General features: G+C 44.6%; 2 protein-coding genes and 1 pseudogene across 4 annotated transcripts in view; 1 reads left to right on the forward strand and 2 right to left on the reverse strand.

The window, feature by feature from the left end:
- Window positions 1–1,445, forward strand: part of ENDOU (endonuclease, poly(U) specific) — a 30,930-nt gene extending 29,485 nt beyond the window's left edge. For both annotated transcript variants that reach the window (XM_085873306.1, XM_085873305.1), the window contains exon 8: window positions 1,192–1,445. In XM_085873306.1, coding sequence (XP_085729432.1) covers window positions 1,192–1,306 — 115 coding nt within the window. In that variant the 3' untranslated portion in view covers window positions 1,307–1,445. The remainder of the gene's footprint in view (window positions 1–1,191) is intronic.
- A 9,001-nt stretch (window positions 1,446–10,446) lies between these two features.
- On the reverse strand, window positions 10,447–11,967 carry LOC147029869 (uncharacterized). The gene has a single exon (XM_085873304.1). The coding sequence runs from the start codon at window positions 11,965–11,967 to the stop codon at window positions 10,447–10,449; it is 1,521 nt and encodes a 506-aa protein (XP_085729430.1).
- An 883-nt stretch (window positions 11,968–12,850) lies between these two features.
- LOC147029870 (uncharacterized) lies at window positions 12,851–14,774 on the reverse strand (annotated as a pseudogene). The gene is made up of 2 exons (XR_015056116.1): window positions 14,396–14,774; window positions 12,851–13,867 (listed from the first exon to the last, which is right to left on the reverse strand). The product of XR_015056116.1 is annotated as an uncharacterized LOC147029870 (transcript).
- Between the last annotated feature and the right edge of the window lie 2,527 nt (window positions 14,775–17,301).

Here is a 17,301-nt window from a genome sequence, read left to right on the forward strand (position 1 = left end):
GGATGTGTTTACAGCTTCTAGCCATCTCTGTTAAGCAATGCCTTTTTATAGAAAATAATGGTGAAAAAGAGGAAACATTACAGCTCAGCACATGTATTTTGGTCCCAAGACCAAAGTACATGGTCAAACCAAGCTTACCAAATGAATGCACATGAACCATGGTCTGAAGGCCAAAGCTAATGGTCATACAAAACCAAATACAGCCAAGCTCACAGAACCAGAATGCATGCACATACGTTTTCTGTTTGAGGACTACTGCCTGTCATAATGACAGCACCTTCTTTGCAACAAAAAAAGGTAAAATATTAATATTGTAACAAAGCTGAGGACATGAATCTTGGCCATCAGCCAAAGTATGTACACAGTCCAACAAGGCTTGTCAAACGAGTACACGCAAGTACTTCAGTCCAAAGGTTGAAGCACCTGGTCAAACAATACCTAGAAACCTCTCCTTGGATTGAGTGGATTCCCCCAAAGATAAGGTAGTGTACTTTCCTGTGAGGGAGTATATACAAGTAATACCCCTTAACTTGAATGGTGCCTATGAACTCTCCCACCAAAGCAGAACTTTCTGCAAAGGTCCTAACCAACAGGGGGTGCCTGCCACATTTCGACCCTGTTCAAGTACCCATTACACAGTTAACAAGATCTCTAAATTTCGAATAGGAAGAAAAAGATATCAAAATTAAAGAAGCAATCTGGCTCAGTTGCTTTCTGTGGAAAACACAGAGCTACCCACTGCTGATCAGAGCCGGGGAGCCAGCAACGTGTTCGTGGATTGATTCCATTCCCAAAAGGGTGTACTCGCGATTCGCTAATAGAATATTTATAAACCCCTGAAGACCGACTGATGCTGTGGTTAGCAATTTAATGGTTGACATCATTTTATGCACTGGGCAGTTCTGGGTTTTCAGCATTAGCCATTCCCGATGGGGAAGGAGATACTATTGTAATCAGTCTATGTGTGGTTTGAGTCCCATGTAGGTGTAATGTAACACCTCTGAGTGGCCTACTTTCATATAGCACCCACTGTGTGAAAGGAGTTACCGAGGCAAATACCCTAGTGAGGCCCTGCATTGTTAACTACTCTGTCTTGCAGGTTAGAACCATCATTTCTTTATGAATAGGCAACAAAATTGTACATTTGATTTTTTTTCTCTTCTTTTAATAATATGTGTGCGTGTGCCGCAGGTGCGCCATTCAAGTGAATGGGAAAAGCATGAAAATCCAAACATACACCTGGACACATTCCTATTATGATAATGGCAAGAAATTCGTTGCATCTGCATACGTCAACGTACCATAACTGCATCCAACACCACCAGCGCGAGTGTGCACGGCTGGGCCTCGTCTCAATTTTTACAAGCTTCATCGGATTTGCTTTACTTCATTGTCTCTTCAATAATAATTAAAAAAAGACTGCTGAGCTTTTGATTTCTCAAAAATGAATGTTGTGTTGTTTGCTTACTGGAGCTTGCTTTTGATTTTGGTTGCTCCATGATGGATAATGCTTTTCGTCAGAATCTGAATTGAGCCAAGAATCCAAATTTTCACCTTTGAAGGGGAATAATATTGTTTCCATCCAGTCACACTTGCAACAAGCACGATAGGCATTATTAACGTTAAGTGTTACAACTGAAATCCTAATTTTTACAAAAAATTGTTTTTACAACCTGAGGAAATGCGAATAGACCTTATCCCCCAATGATGTCACCAAAGTGTTTATGTTGGCAAAAATGTGTAATACAGACTTTAATTCCTGGTTTAAAACTTTGAGCGGATAAGGAAGAGTGTGGAGATGGAGATCGAAGAAGAGTCGCAAGGGCTCAGAAAGGGTAGGGGAACGACGGATGGGATGTTCGTGCTGAGACGGCTGGTGGAGAAGAGGTTGGAGGTGCAAGGTGAGATGGCATTGTGATTTGTGGACCTGGGGAAGGTCTACAAAACTTTCTAAAGAGAGATGGTGATGGCGACACTGAGATGGATGGGAGTGCCGGAAGTAGAAGTTCGGTTGGTGGAAGGGTTGTACAAGGGAACGAAGGAAGGGAAGAGTCTTGGTTGATCCTGGGATGTCTTAGGAGTTCAGCGTGAACATTGGTTTGATGCAGGGAAATTATGTTAGCCCACTCATGTTTATCATAGTGATGGAGCTGGTGAGTTTGAGGGGTAGTATAGGGAGGATGATGTGTGCAGACGACCTGGCTGTTGTGGTGGAGAGTGGGTGGGAGATGCAGGAAGTGCTGGGAGAGTGGAAGGAGGAATTTTGGAAACATGAGCTGAAGATGAGAATGAAGAAGACTGAGGTGATGTGGGTCAGGCAGCAGAGAAAATAAATGAATATCAGGTTAGAGGGGAAGGAGATCAGGCAGGGAAATAGGTTTGAGTATTTGCGAAGAACAGTGACAGGAAATGGTAAGTCTGAAGCAGAGGTGTGGAGAAGGAATCATGGGGATGCAAATGCGTGGAGGGAGTAATGGCAGACAGAAAGATAAAGAAAATTGAAAGGGAAGGTTCTGATGTGTGTAATGCCAGCCTTCCTTTATGGTCTGGAGACGGTGGCACTGACAGAGAGACAACAGAGGCTGCAAGTTTGCAAAAACATTTGGGTTGGGAGGACTGCGGGAGTGAAGAGTGTGGATAGAAGGAGGATGGATGAACTGATGGAGGAGAATGGTGTGCAGATGAGTTTGATGTGGAGATTGGTGAAATTCCAACTGAGATGGGATGGGCACTTGGTGTGGATGGGGGGAGAGAGAATGGCAAAGAGAGCAGATAGCTTGAGGAAGCAAGGTAGGAGGAAAAGAGGTAAACTGTGGTTTAGATCTGAGGATTATGTGAGGAGGGATATCCGTAAGGTAGGGATGGATGGAGGGTGGAGAGAGTTGGCTCGCTGAGGTCAGGGAGAGGTGGAGGAGTATCATCGTCAAGACAGGGTGGAAGCTTGGTGTCATCAGACGTCACCCCTTATAAAGGGAAGAGGAGGAGGAGGAGGAGGAGGAGGAGGAGAAGAAAAATAACTTTACAATCCAATCGGTGGGGCATGCTTGCACATTGCAAGCAGCTACTCAGGGGCAGACATAATAAATATAAGCTTTATATATTTGATGAAATGGTTTGAGAAAGCGCTTTATATGCAAGAACAGTGAGTCAATGGTTATAAAGAGCTTTATATATTGGATTAAATAAATATATTTAAAATAATTAAATCAATAAATTTAAAGCTCATTCATCAAATATAAATAATGAAAGAAATAATTAGGTAAATAAAAAAAATTGAAATAATAAAGCATAATTGAACAAATAAAAAATATTTAAATATTTAAACAAAAGAAGTCATTAAAATAATAAATAATTAGATATAAAGAAAAACTAAATTATAAAATATTTGTAAAATATGAGGTGGAAGAGGTGCTTGATATGGTTGTCGAGCAACCAGTTCCAGCGAAAGCTCTATTGTCTTGGATCATGTGACTGACAATGAGCACACAGAGTCTGTATTGGCTGACTATTATTCAGGGATATTTTTGTTTACAGAATTTTTCTGACCATTTTGTAATTTTTCCTGGGAATTTTTCTGACCAATGGCTTGGAATTGGATCAGGATGCAAAATTTCAGCTTTCTAGCCAACCTAGACGGTAGTAAACATTTATATTGGTGAGTGAATCAATGAGTGAGTGAGTAAGTGAGTGATTGAGTCAGTGGTTAGAAAGCTTTATATATTATATTAAGACACATGTCACCAGTTATCATTACATTATGATACTTTTTGAGAACGACAATGTTTTCCCAAATGCTTGGAAAATGACAGGATTGACTATGAACAAGAAGGGTGGCCTGCTCTTTTGAATACAGCTTCGAGGGGAACCCACCTTAGAGAACCCAGCTAAGAGAACCGAGCTTAGAGATGAACCGAGCAAAGAGATGAACTGAGCTAAGATTTGAACCGAGCTTTGAGGAGAACTCAGCTTTGAAACAAACCCAGCTGAGAAAGGAACCCAGCTTAAAGGCGAACCCAGCTTAAAGGCGAACCCAGCTTCGAGGCGAACCCAGCTTCCAGCTGAACTCTGCTTCGAAGTAAAACAAGCTTAGAGACCCAGTATAGAGACGAACCCAGCTTCAAGGCGAACCCAGCTTAGAGGTGAACCCGGCTTCGAGGCAAACCCAGCTTAGAGGGGAACCCACCTTAGAGAACCCAGCTAAGAGAACCGAGCTTAGAGATGAACCGAGCTAAGAGATGAACTAAGCTAAGATTTGAACTGAGCTTTAAGGAGAACTCAGCTTTGAAACAAACCCAGCTGAGAAAGGAACCCAGCTTCGAGGCGAACCCAGCTTCCAGCTGAACTCTGCTTCGAAGTGAAACAAGCTTAGAGACCCAGCTTAGAGACGAACCCAGCTTCAAGGCGAACCCAGCTTCAAGGCGAACCCAGCTTCGAGGTGAACCCAGCTTCGAGGCGAACCCAGCTTCGAGGCGAACCCAGCTTAGAGGCAAACCCAGCTTAGAGGCAAACCCAGCTTAGAGGGCAACCCACCTTAGATAACCCAGCTAAGAGAACCGAGCTTAGAGATGAACCGAGCTAAGAGATGAACTAAGCTAAGATTTGAACCGAGCTTAGAGAAGAACCCAGCTTAGAGATGAACCCAGCTTAGAGATGAACCCAGCTGAGAGAAGAACCCAGCTTCGAGATGAACCCAGCTTAGAGATGAACCCAGCTTAGAGATGAACCCAGCTGAGAGAAGAACCCAGCTTCGAGATGAACCCAGCTTAGAGATGAACCCAGCTTTGAGACGAACCCAGCTTAGAGACGAACCCAGCTTAGAGAAGAACCCAGCTTAGAGAAGAACCCAGCTTAGAGAAGAACCCAGCTTAGAGACGAACTCAGCTTAGAGACGAACCCAGCTTAGAGACAAACTCAGCTTAGAGACGAACCCAGCTTAGAGACAAACCCAGCTTAGAGACAAACCCAGCTTAGAGGTGAACCCAACTTCGAGAACCCAGTTTAGAGATGAACCCAGCTTAGAGATGAACCGAGCTCAGAGACGAACCCAGCTTAGAGACGAACCCAGCTTAGAGACGAACCCAGCTTAGAGAAGAACCCAGCTAAGAGAAGAACCCAGCTTAGAGATGAACCCAGCTCAGAGACGAACCCAGCTTAGAGACGAACCCAGCTTAGAGAAGAACCCAGCTTAGAGACGAACCCAGCTTACAGACGAACCCAGCTTAGAGAAGAACCCAGCTTAGAGGTGAACCCAACTTCGAGAACCCAGTTTAGAGATGAACCCAGCTTAGAGATGAACCCAGCTCAGAGACGAACCCAGCTTAGAGACGAACCCAGCTTAGAGACGAACCCAGCTTAGGCCAAAAAAAAAAAAATGTTGCATTGGCGTAACCCCCCGACCCTAAAAATTCCGCTGACCCTACATTTTTTTTTTGTTTTTTTGCGATCGAAAAATTTTGCCGACACTATTTTATTGCTATTTTTGTTGTTTTGCTATCGTTTTCAAGTATCTTGTTGATTGCGATCGCGATCGCAAAAACCCGGAAGTGTTTCGGACAGAACCCGCTGACAAAAAGGGTGGTACTCGAGCCGGGGGAGATTTTGGGTGGGATTTATTAGGAAAAAAAAAAAAAAAAGATCCCGACCGACCTACCCTATTTTTCAGTGACCCGTTACGCCAATGCAACATTTTTTTTTTTTTTTTGGCCTTAGAGACGAACCCAGCTTAGAGAAGAACTCAGCTTAGAGACGAACCCAGCTTAGAGACAAACCCAGCTTAGAGACAAACCCAGCTTAGAGGTGAACCCAGCTTAGAGATGAACCCAGATCAGAGACGAACCCAGCTTAGAGACGAACCCAGCTTAGAGAAGAACCCAGCTAAGAGAAGAACCCAGCTAAGAGAAGAACCCAGCTTAGAGATGAACCCAGCTCAGAGACGAACCCAGCTTAGAGACGAACCCAGCTTAGAGAAGAACCCAGCTTAGAGACGAACCCAGCTTACAGATGAACCCAGCATAGAGAAGAACCCAGCTGAGAGAAGAACCCAGCTTAGAGACAAACCCAGCTTAGAGAAAAACCCAGCTTGGAGATGAACCCAGCTCAGAGACGAACCCAGCTTAGAGAAGAACCCAGCTTTGAGACGAACCCAGCTTTGAGACGAACCCAGCTTAGAGACGAACCCAGCTCAGAGACGAATCAAGCTTGGAGAAGAACACAGCTCAGAGACAAACCCAGCTTAGAGAATCCAGCTTAGAGATGAACCCAGCTTAGAGATGAACCCAGCTTAGAGACGAACCCAACTTAGAGAAGAACCCAGCTTAGAGAAGAACCCAGCTTAGAGACGAACCCAGCTTAGAGACGAACCCAGCTTAGAAACAAACCCAGCTTAGAGACAAACCCAGCTTAGAGGTGAACCCAACTTCGAGAACCCAGTTTAGAGATGAACCCAGCTCAGAGATGAACCCAGCTCAGAGACGAACCCAGCTTAGAGCCGAACCCAGCTTAGAGACGAACCCAGCTCAGAGACGAACCCAGCTTAGAGACGAACCCAGCTTAGAGACGAACCCAGCTTAGAGAAGAACCCAGCTTAGAGAAGAACCCAGCTTAGAGATGAACCCAGCTCAGAGACGAACCCAGCTTAGAGACGAACCCAGCTTAGAGAAGAACCCAGCTTAGAGAAGAACCCAGCTTAGAGGTGAACCCAACTTCGAGAACCCAGTTTAGAGATGAACCCAGCTTAGAGATGAACCCAGCTCAGAGACGAACCCAGCTTAGAGACGAACTCAGCTTAGAGAAGAACCCAGCTTAGAGAAGAACCCAGCTTAGAGACGAACCCATGTTAGAGATGAACCCAGCTTAGAGACAAACCCAGCTTAGAGACAAACCCAGCTTAGAGGTGAACCCAACTTCGAGAACCCAGTTTAGAGATGAACCCAGCTTAGAGATGAACCCAGCTCAGAGACGAACCCAGCTTAGAGACGAACCCAGCTTAGGCCAAAAAAAAAAAAAAATGTTGCATTGGCGTAACCCGCCCGACCCTAAAAATTCCGCCGACCCTACATTTTTTTTTTGTTTTTTTGCTATCGAAAAAATTTGCCGACACTATTTTATTACTATTTTTGTTGTTTTGCTATCGTTTTCAAGTATCTTGTTGATTGCGATCGCGATCGCAAAAACCCGGAAGTGTTTCGGACAGAACCCGCTGACAAAAAGGGTGGTACTCGAGCCGGGGGAGATTTTGGGAGGGATTTATTAGGAAAAAAAAAAAAAAAAAAAGATCCCGACCGACCTACCCTATTTTTCAGTGACCCGTTACGCCAATGCAACATTTTTTTTTTTTTTGGCCTTAGAGATGAACCCAGCTTAGAGAAGAACCCAGCTTAGAGAAGAACTCAGCTTAGAGACGAACCCAGCTTAGAGATGAACCCAGCTTAGAGACAAACCCAGCTTAGAGACAAACCCAGCTTAGAGACAAACCCAGCTTAGAGGTGAACCCAACTTCGAGAACCCAGTTTAGAGATGAACCCAGCTTAGAGACGAACCCAGCTTAGAGAAGAACCCAGCTAAGAGAAGAACCCAGCTTAGAGATGAACCCAGCTCAGAGACGAACCCAGCTTAGAGACGAACCCAGCTTAGAGAAGAACCCAGCTTAGAGACGAACCCAGCTTACAGATGAACCCAGCTTAGAGAAGAACCCAGCTGAGAGAAGAACCCAGCTTAGAGAAAAACCCAGCTTGGAGATGAACCCAGCTTGGAGATGAACCCAGCTCAGAGACGAACCCAGCTTAGAGAAGAACCCAGCTTTGAGATGAACCCAGCTTAGAGACGAACCCAGCTCAGAGACGAACCCAGCTTAGAGACGAACCCAGCTTAGAGACGAACCCAGCTTAGAGACGAATCAAGCTTGGAGAAGAACACAGCTCAGAGACAAACCCAGCTTAGAGAATCCAGCTTAGAGATGAACCCAGCTTAGAGACGAACCCAACTTAGAGAAGAACCCAGCTTAGAGAAGAACCCAGCTTAGAGACGAACCCAGCTTAGAGACGAACCCAGCTTAGAAACAAACCCAGCTTCGAGACAAACCCAGCTTAGAGGTGAACCCAACTTCGAGAACCCAGTTTAGAGATGAACCCAGCTCAGAGATGAACCCAGCTCAGAGACGAACCCAGCTTAGAGACGAACCCAGCTTAGAGACGAACCCAGCTCAGAGACGAACCCAGCTTAGAGACGAACCCAGCTTAGAGACGAACCCAGCTTAGAGAAGAACCCAGCTTAGAGAAGAACCCAGCTTAGAGATGAACCCAGCTCAGAGACGAACCCAGCTTAGAGACGAACCCAGCTTAGAGAAGAACCCAGCTTAGAGACGAACCCAGCTTACAGACGAACCCAGCTTAGAGAAGAACCCAGCTTAGAGAAGAACCCAGCTTAGAGAAAAACCCAGCTTCGAGATGAACCCAGCTTGGAGATGAACTCAGCTCAGAGACGAACCCAGCTTAGAGACGAACCCAGCTTAGAGAAGAACCCAGCTTTGAGACGAACCCAGCTTGGAGACGAACCCAGCTTAGAGAAGAACCCAGCTTTGAGACGAACCCAGCTTGGAGACGAACCCAGCTGAGAGACGAACCCAGCTTAGAGAAGAACCCAGCTTAGAGACGAACCCAGCTTAGAGACGAATAAAGCTTAGAGAAGAACCCAGCTTAGAGACAAACCCAGCTTAGAGAACCCAGCTTAGAGATGAACCCAGCTTAGAGACGAACCCAACTTAGAGAAGAACCCAGCTTAGAGACGAACCCAGCTTAGAGACGAACCCAGCTTAGAGACGAACCCAGCTTAGAGAAGAACCCAGCTCAGAGACGAACCCAGCTTAGAGGCAAACCCAGCTCAGAGACGAACCCAGCTTAGAGGCAAACCCAGCTTACAGCTGAACCCAGCGAAGAACTGAACACAGCTTCGAGGAAAACCCAGCTTCGAGAATCCACCTTCGAATCCCGATCGAGTTTTAAACTATCATCGCAGTGTTTCACAAGCAGGACGATTCAGCAATGTGTGTGCCCTCCATCGGATGGGCATTTCTTTCTTCTCCGTGTTGAGCCTGTGGTTGCTAGTTTCATCATTGTTTGAGGGCGTAGCTATGTCGCTGGTGCAATGCACCTATAACTAGTACACTGGTGCTCATTTCGCCGACCTTGGAAGGACGACAGGCTGAGTCAACCCCACCTGGTGTTAATTCAACGTGTGACAGGGGCTCAAACTCAGGACCATAAGATCTCAAGCCAGCCACCCGAACCGCTGATAAAGCCAACACCAGGCTTCGGTTGGATGTTAAACTGGGCGCCCGTCTGTCGGCATTATTTGGTGGACGTTCAAGATCCCACGGTGTACTCCACGAAAAGTAAGGGAGCTATCGCCGGCACCCTGAACAAATTAAAAAAAATTCCTGCCCGAACTACACTGCTGGGAAGGTAGTGATAGGCTCTGGGCCAGATATAGTCCACGTGCACCCCCCCCCCCCCACAACCCTTCGACCCCATATTTTTCTGAAGCCTTAGGGTCCCCTGAGCATGAATTTAACTGTTAACAGTGAATAAACTGGGTCTCACTATCCATTTTTCAACCATATCTGATAGTAGCCCTCAAAATGTCAACTTTTCCTCAGTTTCGCACATAAAAAAATCCCCTGACTGATAAGATATCTGCAGTTGCCCAATAAGCATTAATATTAACAAATTATATATCAAATGAAAGATTATCGCATGCAGATTTTCAAAATACGTAGTCATCTGTCAAATTTAATAGCGTTATGTTTGTCCCAAGAAGTGATGAAGAGGAGTACCTCGCCTTTCCTTTTGACAACTCAGATATCTGAAATAATAACGTATATTCATGCTCATTTTACCTGACACAAACAAATAAATATTTCCATGATATCACAAATTTTATTACCTTTCCATTGATACCAAAATTGTCCCACACCAACTAAAGATGTACCAGGTATTACGTCTTAAACATAAGTTCATCACTGTTGCAACACCCAACATGTAGTCACCAGTAAGACGTAAGACTGAGAAAATATTCCTTACTTCACATAAAGAATATAAATTAGAATTTATTTAAGAAAAACAATTTTAACTTACTATGTCATGTCCACAAAATGTCATTGTGCATGGATTATGCATAATATTCATTATCGCTGTCATCATCACTCTCCAATGCCTGCTCTATATCATCAAATGCATCCATATCTGAATCCTCATCAGAGTCAGTGTCGTCAGGTGTGACTTCAGCAATGTCAGCCAGCTGCCGTGGGAGGACATCTCCTTCATACCACAGAGGATCAAGGTTACCATCCTTTTCCTCCCAACCATGTCCCTGACTGGCCTTCGGAATCTGTGGTTGTGGAATATGCGCGGTCTTCCAAATCCGTACTTGATGGTTTACTCTCCGAATGTGCTAGGTAAGAGCTCGCTTACAAGGTGGTAAGTTAGCCATATCCACATTCCCTGAAGGCACAAGACGACTTTGCCTGGCACAGAGCTCGTTTATACGAATGAGTCGCAGATTATCAACTTTTGACACCTTTGACGCTCTACCGTACATGGCACACGTGAACGTGTCCAACTCATCAATGAGCTCATCAGGAATATCCCAAGCATCACCCAGTTTCTCCAGAGTAGAGATATATTTTGGAAAGCTCAGAAGAGTTTTCACAGGTTTAAGTTTGCCAATTCCTCGGAAGGCACTAGTGGTGTCACAACCACTATAAGCATGGAGTGCCATGAGAGCTGTGCACTTTTCCTGGCCAAAGTCTGTCGCTAGTTCACTGACATTTACCATCCTCTGCTTGTTGCCTTTGCCTGTGTCAAACAGGACAGTTGTACCATGAACAGAGGCAGCATAGTGTAACAGGATGAAAAACACATCTGAGTCTGGACTTTTCACTCGGACAAATTGATCGTTTCTGAGTCTAGCATACTGAACATACAGTATCATACGAGAGTCAGTTTCTTCCTGGGTTGATTTCAGCAGTGGTAGCTCCTCTCTAATTGTTGTTTGGCCATCAGCAGATGTGAGCAAATATGCGATGCCCTCACATACAAAGATCACTCGCCTTCCATGCAACCTTGATGCATAGTTATCACCACTCCAGAGCCTAAGCAGAAGTTTGATGAGCTGTATCTTGTTCTCATCATTTGACAGGAACAATTTCCAATCAGGTGGTCTCTTCGTGGCTTCACCTGTAAGTAAAAGCTCTTCTCCACAGCCCCGACGTCGCCTCTCCATCGACTTCACTGAATCAGGCAAATATTGATCAGTGCTAAATACCACATCTCCTGTTTTTCCAATGATGTCAAACACTTTGTAAGAGATCTGACTAAAATTGCTTGGTATTTCTTTCAGGTAAAAGAAGCAAGCATTGCCATCATACAGAGTCAATGTTTCATTGGTTGGTGGTACATCAGCATCATTACAATCCTTGATCAGGTTTTGAAATGCCTTTGCTTTGTCAGTCTTAGCAAGATATCCATCAGCTGGAGCGATGCTGTATGGTACGGGAGTTAATGGATATGTCAACAGTTCTTTCATATCGACTTGTGAGTCCTGGTTTTGTGACTTTACAAAGAGTTGAAAGGCTACATTACCCTGTTGCTTGTACTGTATGACCATATTCTTGGTTGTCTTCATCTTAGATACCTTGTTCATGTCACTCAGAGTTTTGAGGTTCAGTCTCTTCACAGGCTCAAAGAAATCTTTACTATTCTTCAGTCGAGCTTCAATAAATTCATCCCGTGCTTTTTCACCAACAGCTTCAGCCTTTAGAACATCGTCTGAAACAGCATCAGATGCAGCACTTCCTGATGAGAGTATCAACAATTTATCATTTGTCTCTATAGTGAAAAGATTAAGAAAACTTCCTATGGCATCTTTGGCCCTTTTCATAAGGCTGTCCAACTTCTCTGGTGGCCTCTTCATCAGCACGCAAGCATTCTTGTACAGTTTTGTACTCCGTTATGGGATGGTTAATGACTGGATAATAATCTATAGTTATCAGCTTTGTAGGAGTCTCGCCTGTCTCTGAGATGAAACCTGACCAGCCAGGAACCTGTTGTTTGTTCTTTGTCAACATCCTAATGATCATCCAAATCATTTTCACTTTAGTTGAGTGCTCCATTGCTTCTCCAGAACCTGGATAAAGTAGCTGATTAACTTTCAGCTTGGGACGCTGTCTTTTGGTGATATAGCAGTCAGGAAGTATAACTGTGTCTGTCAGATGTAGAGACCACCTTTTACCCTTCTCTTGAGAAGGCATCTCTGGGCATTTTTCAGTATCATCACCATCAACTTCTTGAAGCATGATTCCGCGGGCAGTATGGACTGACCCTTTACCTGTGAGGTCATTTATTAGTGAATCAAAGTTGTCAAACTCCGAGTGGAATACAGCGGGCCCAGATGGTGACCTGATGATCTGACTGGATAGCTGTTTTGATGACTGCATCACTGCCTCTGCTAGTGCCGTCTCCAATTCCAGCGTAAATGAATAACTCTCACAATGCCCCAACCTGTTCAAAAAAGTCACGAGTTTCTCACTCCTGTAAAGATGTCGTAGAGAAACACACATCAGGCTATGTTTTGAGAGTTTCCAAGATCCATTGGTAGCAGTGCGACAAATGTCTTACCCTATAGATTGAACAAGTCTCTGGATTCGAGGGGTAGTGGGTGTTGCCTTTCCAGTAAAAATGTAGCACAGGAGCTGTTGGAGACATCTGGGATGACATCTTCTGGTGCCATTAGATCAGAGGGACTTGGTGGCCATTTAGGATCCAGTGCCTTTGAGAAACCATCTAAAATGGACTGTCGTAATTATGTACCTGTGGTCTCAATCATATCCATTGATGCCAACTCGAAGGCATGCTTCGCTGCTGTATGGGTATCGATGTCTGAGCTGAACAAAATGTATGATTGGAACTTTCCCATGTCACAGAATGATAGCTTGTCTTTAAATGGTTCATGACTTTCAAGTTTGTGTTTAAGCTTGTGGCTCCGATAGTCTGGATTACGGTGTTCACTGTCTTCTCGGATATCAATGTATATTTTTCTCAAATCAGACAGCTTCAAAATTTTCAGATTTTGTAATACATCCTTCTGACATAAGGCTTCAAAATGCCTTCTTATGAGCTGCTTCTAAATTTATCTGATAAATTTTTGCTTCTTGATTTGTACTTTGCCATTTCTCTGGATTCTGCGTGTATTTCATGCAACAGTTCTTATGGTATTTCGCTTCACAAGCAAAGAGATCATGCCCCCTGATTCTTGTAAGAAGTTTATCATCAGTTTTCTTCTCTGCCATCTCAAGCACTGACTTCCATCCATCATATTCAAACTGGCTGAGGTCCCGGCTAGTCCAGCTACCTTTAACTTTAATCTTTTCCCGATTCTCCGAACCACAGAAAATACAGTCAGGGTTGAATATAATCTTGTCACTTGAACTTCTGCGGCTCATGCGCCGTTGTGTAACATTTGTGGTCTGTGATGACCTTGCAGTACATTTAAGCCTGTCAAGGTTCATTGTGAAACGTTTGTAACACTGCCAGTGAAAGCCATGATGCTCTCCTATCACATCAGGGATCAGGTCACGTGCTTCCTTCATCATGCGGCAAGATGATGGAGGTTGTGCCGGTCGCATTTCTTTCACCTCCTGCAGTTTGGCCAGTTTCTTTTCTCCATCCTTATCTTCTGACAGCAAGTGTAATTCAGCATATTTCAAACCCTTGACATGAACTATGCGCACAGGAACTTCAGGAGGTTCGCCACTTGTAGGTTTTCGTTTTGCTGGTGGCTCTTCCATCATGTCACTTCAATCAGATCACGTCACCTGGAAATAAATATCGATACATAAATGCATGTAGCATAGACCTTATCAGTCAGGGGGGTTTTTTCATGTGTGAAACTGACGAAAGTTAACATTTTGAGGGTATCGTCAGATATGGTTGGAAAATGGATAGTGAGTCCCAGTTTATTCACTGTTACCAGTTGAATTAATGCTCGGGGGACCCGAAGGCTTCAGAAACATATGGGGTCCAAGGGTTGTAGGGTGGGGGGGGGGTGCACGTGGACCATATCTGGCCCATGGCCTCGACAATTACCAATGAAACCACTTAGTACAAACCCCGTGTTAATGAAGGAAAACAAAAACGCGCCTTTGGGGGCAAAACCACCCCTCAACCACAAATGTAAACCCGATCCCACGGCGTCCTCTCCTGGCTCATCATGGGAATGGAAAGATGAAGGAAGAAACGCGTACACATCGCAGTTCGGCGAAATCAACGCTGACAATGATTTACATTCGCCGTCAATTAACTTTTACAATTAATATTTACAGGAAAAAAAAAAAAAGGTGAACCTTGACTGCAATCAGTTGCAGGGAGTCATCTTCTGAGGTAAAGCGATGCTTATTTTATTAAATACGTTCAACTTTGGTCTTGCCATCCACCAGGAGCCGTGCCATCGTGTTCATGCCGACATTCTCCTCAGACGATCGCACATTCATTCCCTCCTGGTGTTAAAACGGGCCACGTGTATCCCGAGCACGTGCATGTTATGTTGACGCGGCGCACGGTCAGTCTCCATGACAACCGCGAATGCGCGGCGATATTCAAAATGGCGCCGGAGTGCGTCGCCTGTGTGGTCACGTGGGCCTTGAACGCACACGGTGTGCAGATTGCCTGCGCCACTGAAGGTGGACGGACGTTGTTTTCACCCAACACCACGTGTTTGTTTGTGAGGAGGATATGATAAAGCCGTGCACGGATTCGAGAATTTTTAAATGTGAATCTTCACCGTTTGAGAGACGGGGCCTAAAAACGATGTGGAGCATGATATTTCAAAAAGTTGTGGACGAGTGATGACAAAACTTGGTGGATGAGTTGGTATCTCTTGAGATATTTATATTCTCTGAGTTGTGAATGTTATTAAGCGTCGACATGTCAATAACATATGTAGTGACTCATTAATTCATTAACTTTTTTTTATATTTATTTTGCGAATATTTGGAATAAACATGTGAACTCTTGTAGCCAATCAGTTGCATCCTTCCAGAGAGCCAATCAACGAAGGGGATGCTGAAAAGAGAACAAAGGACTCACCGACTCACACAGCCTCACCCGTGCACCCTATTACGTCACATCGTTTCTTGGCACGGGTTATGAACGTCATAAATTTAATTATTCACTCACAACGGGTCATGGACCAGATATGAGAAATCCAACCAATTATGGCTGGAATACCACTTCACCGATGACGTCATCGTTCTCACCCGACAGTGTTCTCCCCCCAGTGGGGAGTTGATGACGTATGACAAGTTTCAAAAAATTTTCGTTGAGTGGTTTTGCAGAAAATGATGTCCAATTTTTTTTTCCCTTTAATCCAACAGGACTGGCCATACATTGTGACCTATGACGTCAGAGTTAGAAATAAAATATTCTCCATAGGGAGTCCCTCCTATGTTTAAAATTTCACATCGATCGGACAAGTGGTTACAGAGAAAAACATTTTTTAAGCGAAAATATACACACACACACACACACACACACACACACACACACACACACACACACACACACACACACACACACACACACACACACACACACACACACACACACACACACACACACACATCCCCGATTGATGTTTCATTTTTTTTTCTAGAAGCACAGCTGTGCTGCTAATGCAGTGCCCCTGCTACCAGTAAGTTTGAACTAATTTTGCTGTTCACAGACTGGGTCAACCCACCTGGTGTTATTTCAACAGCATGACAAAGGCTCAAACTCAAAACCCGAAGATCTTCAGCCAGCCACCTTAATCCAGCCACCTAAATGCACCTGTTGAGCCAACACCAGGCTTACATTTCCCGCACCCGCCCAGGTTTCCTCGTAATCCCTTTAAATGAAAGAGGATATAAACAGTGGACAGGATTTTCATGAGAAATGAAGAAGACTCCAAAAGGGGAAAACAAAAAGACCAATGAATAGGGGTGAAGTGCCAGAAGAAATTGAAGAGTGCTGTATGTATGTTTATCGACATGAATGGAGTGACAACACAATCGAGAATGTGATGTCACAAATTGCGAGTTAAGTGACGTCAAATCACTGCAATGATTTTCAATCTACGTTCTTTCATCCCCCCTTTTCTCGCCAGTTTTATTTCTTTACAAAGCCAGCCGACGACTGGACGTCCTCCGTCGTACAAAGTCCTTCCTTGGCACACCTGAATTCCAATCCACCTGCAAGGCTTTCATTCACAGCGTGATGGAGTACTGCTCTCCCCTCTGGCCTGGCTGCCCTGTCTCACATCTTGCTCAGCTTGACACCGTGGAAACAAAGGCCTTCAAGATTACTGGAATCTCCCGTGCTGAAGCTGAATCCATGGGCCTATCACTTCGCCATCACAGACAGGTCGGTGATCTCTATGTCTTCCACCGCCTCCTTTCTGGCCTTGTACCATCTGCTCTTTCCGTGCCTTTTCCTCTTGCTCTCCCTCCCCCAAGATTTCTGCAGGGCGCACAGGGTCCACCATAAGCCTCCTTTTGGTGAAACTCCCAAAATCCAGAATCACTGGTCACCTCCACTCATTAATTCCTCTTTTTTTCCCACCTGTAAAAGCAACTTCCACATTCTCTTAAATCTCATTCTTCCTTGCAAGTTATCAAGACAGCTCTTCATCCCCATCTCAGATGCTCCCCCATCCAAAACCATGATCCTTTCTGCCCCATTTAACCCCCACACCACCACCTGCTTCCAAATTTACAGTTTTTCCTTCCTGGGTATTTGCTTCGTATCGATCTTGACCACCACATGCGTCCTTCCCTACTCATTCTTCCTGACACCCATTGTTTGTCCAAGTCTCCCTATACTGTACTTTGTCCTTCAACCCTGCTGTTGTTGTTCCCCCCCCCTCTCGACTGTTCCCTTTGGTCTGTTGCATCCTGATCTGTTCAGTCTTCCAGCGATTCCATGAGCCTTGGCATTGTATCCAAAAAAACAAAAATAAGAAGAATTTCAAGGTCTTTCAGAGACAATGGACAAGTCAACACAGCATATGGGATTTGAACTTGGTATTCGTGCACAAATGGGAAACTTTCCAGAAACTTAATTCAGGATCCTTTCCAGGCCCCCCACTACCTTAATTATTCTTGGAAATTAATTACAATGAATGCAGGATGGCAGGGTAGGCCATTTATTGGCGTGCTTCTCTTTCTTGTTCCTCACTCCTTTCCATGAGATTACTGTGATGTGCATCGGTCGAGAT

The sequence above is a fragment of the Eptatretus burgeri genome, chromosome 3 (assembly GCF_056783735.1).
Source record: "Eptatretus burgeri isolate ZD-2024b chromosome 3, Ebu_testis_v1, whole genome shotgun sequence".
In the NCBI taxonomy this organism is placed as follows: Eukaryota; Metazoa; Chordata; class Myxini; order Myxiniformes; family Myxinidae; genus Eptatretus; species Eptatretus burgeri.

Excerpts from the sequence above, each read along its gene's own strand:
- LOC147029869 (XM_085873304.1), bottom strand. The coding sequence starts at position 11,967 with ATGAAGAGGCCACCAGAGAAGTTGGACAGCCTTATGAAAAGGGCCAAA.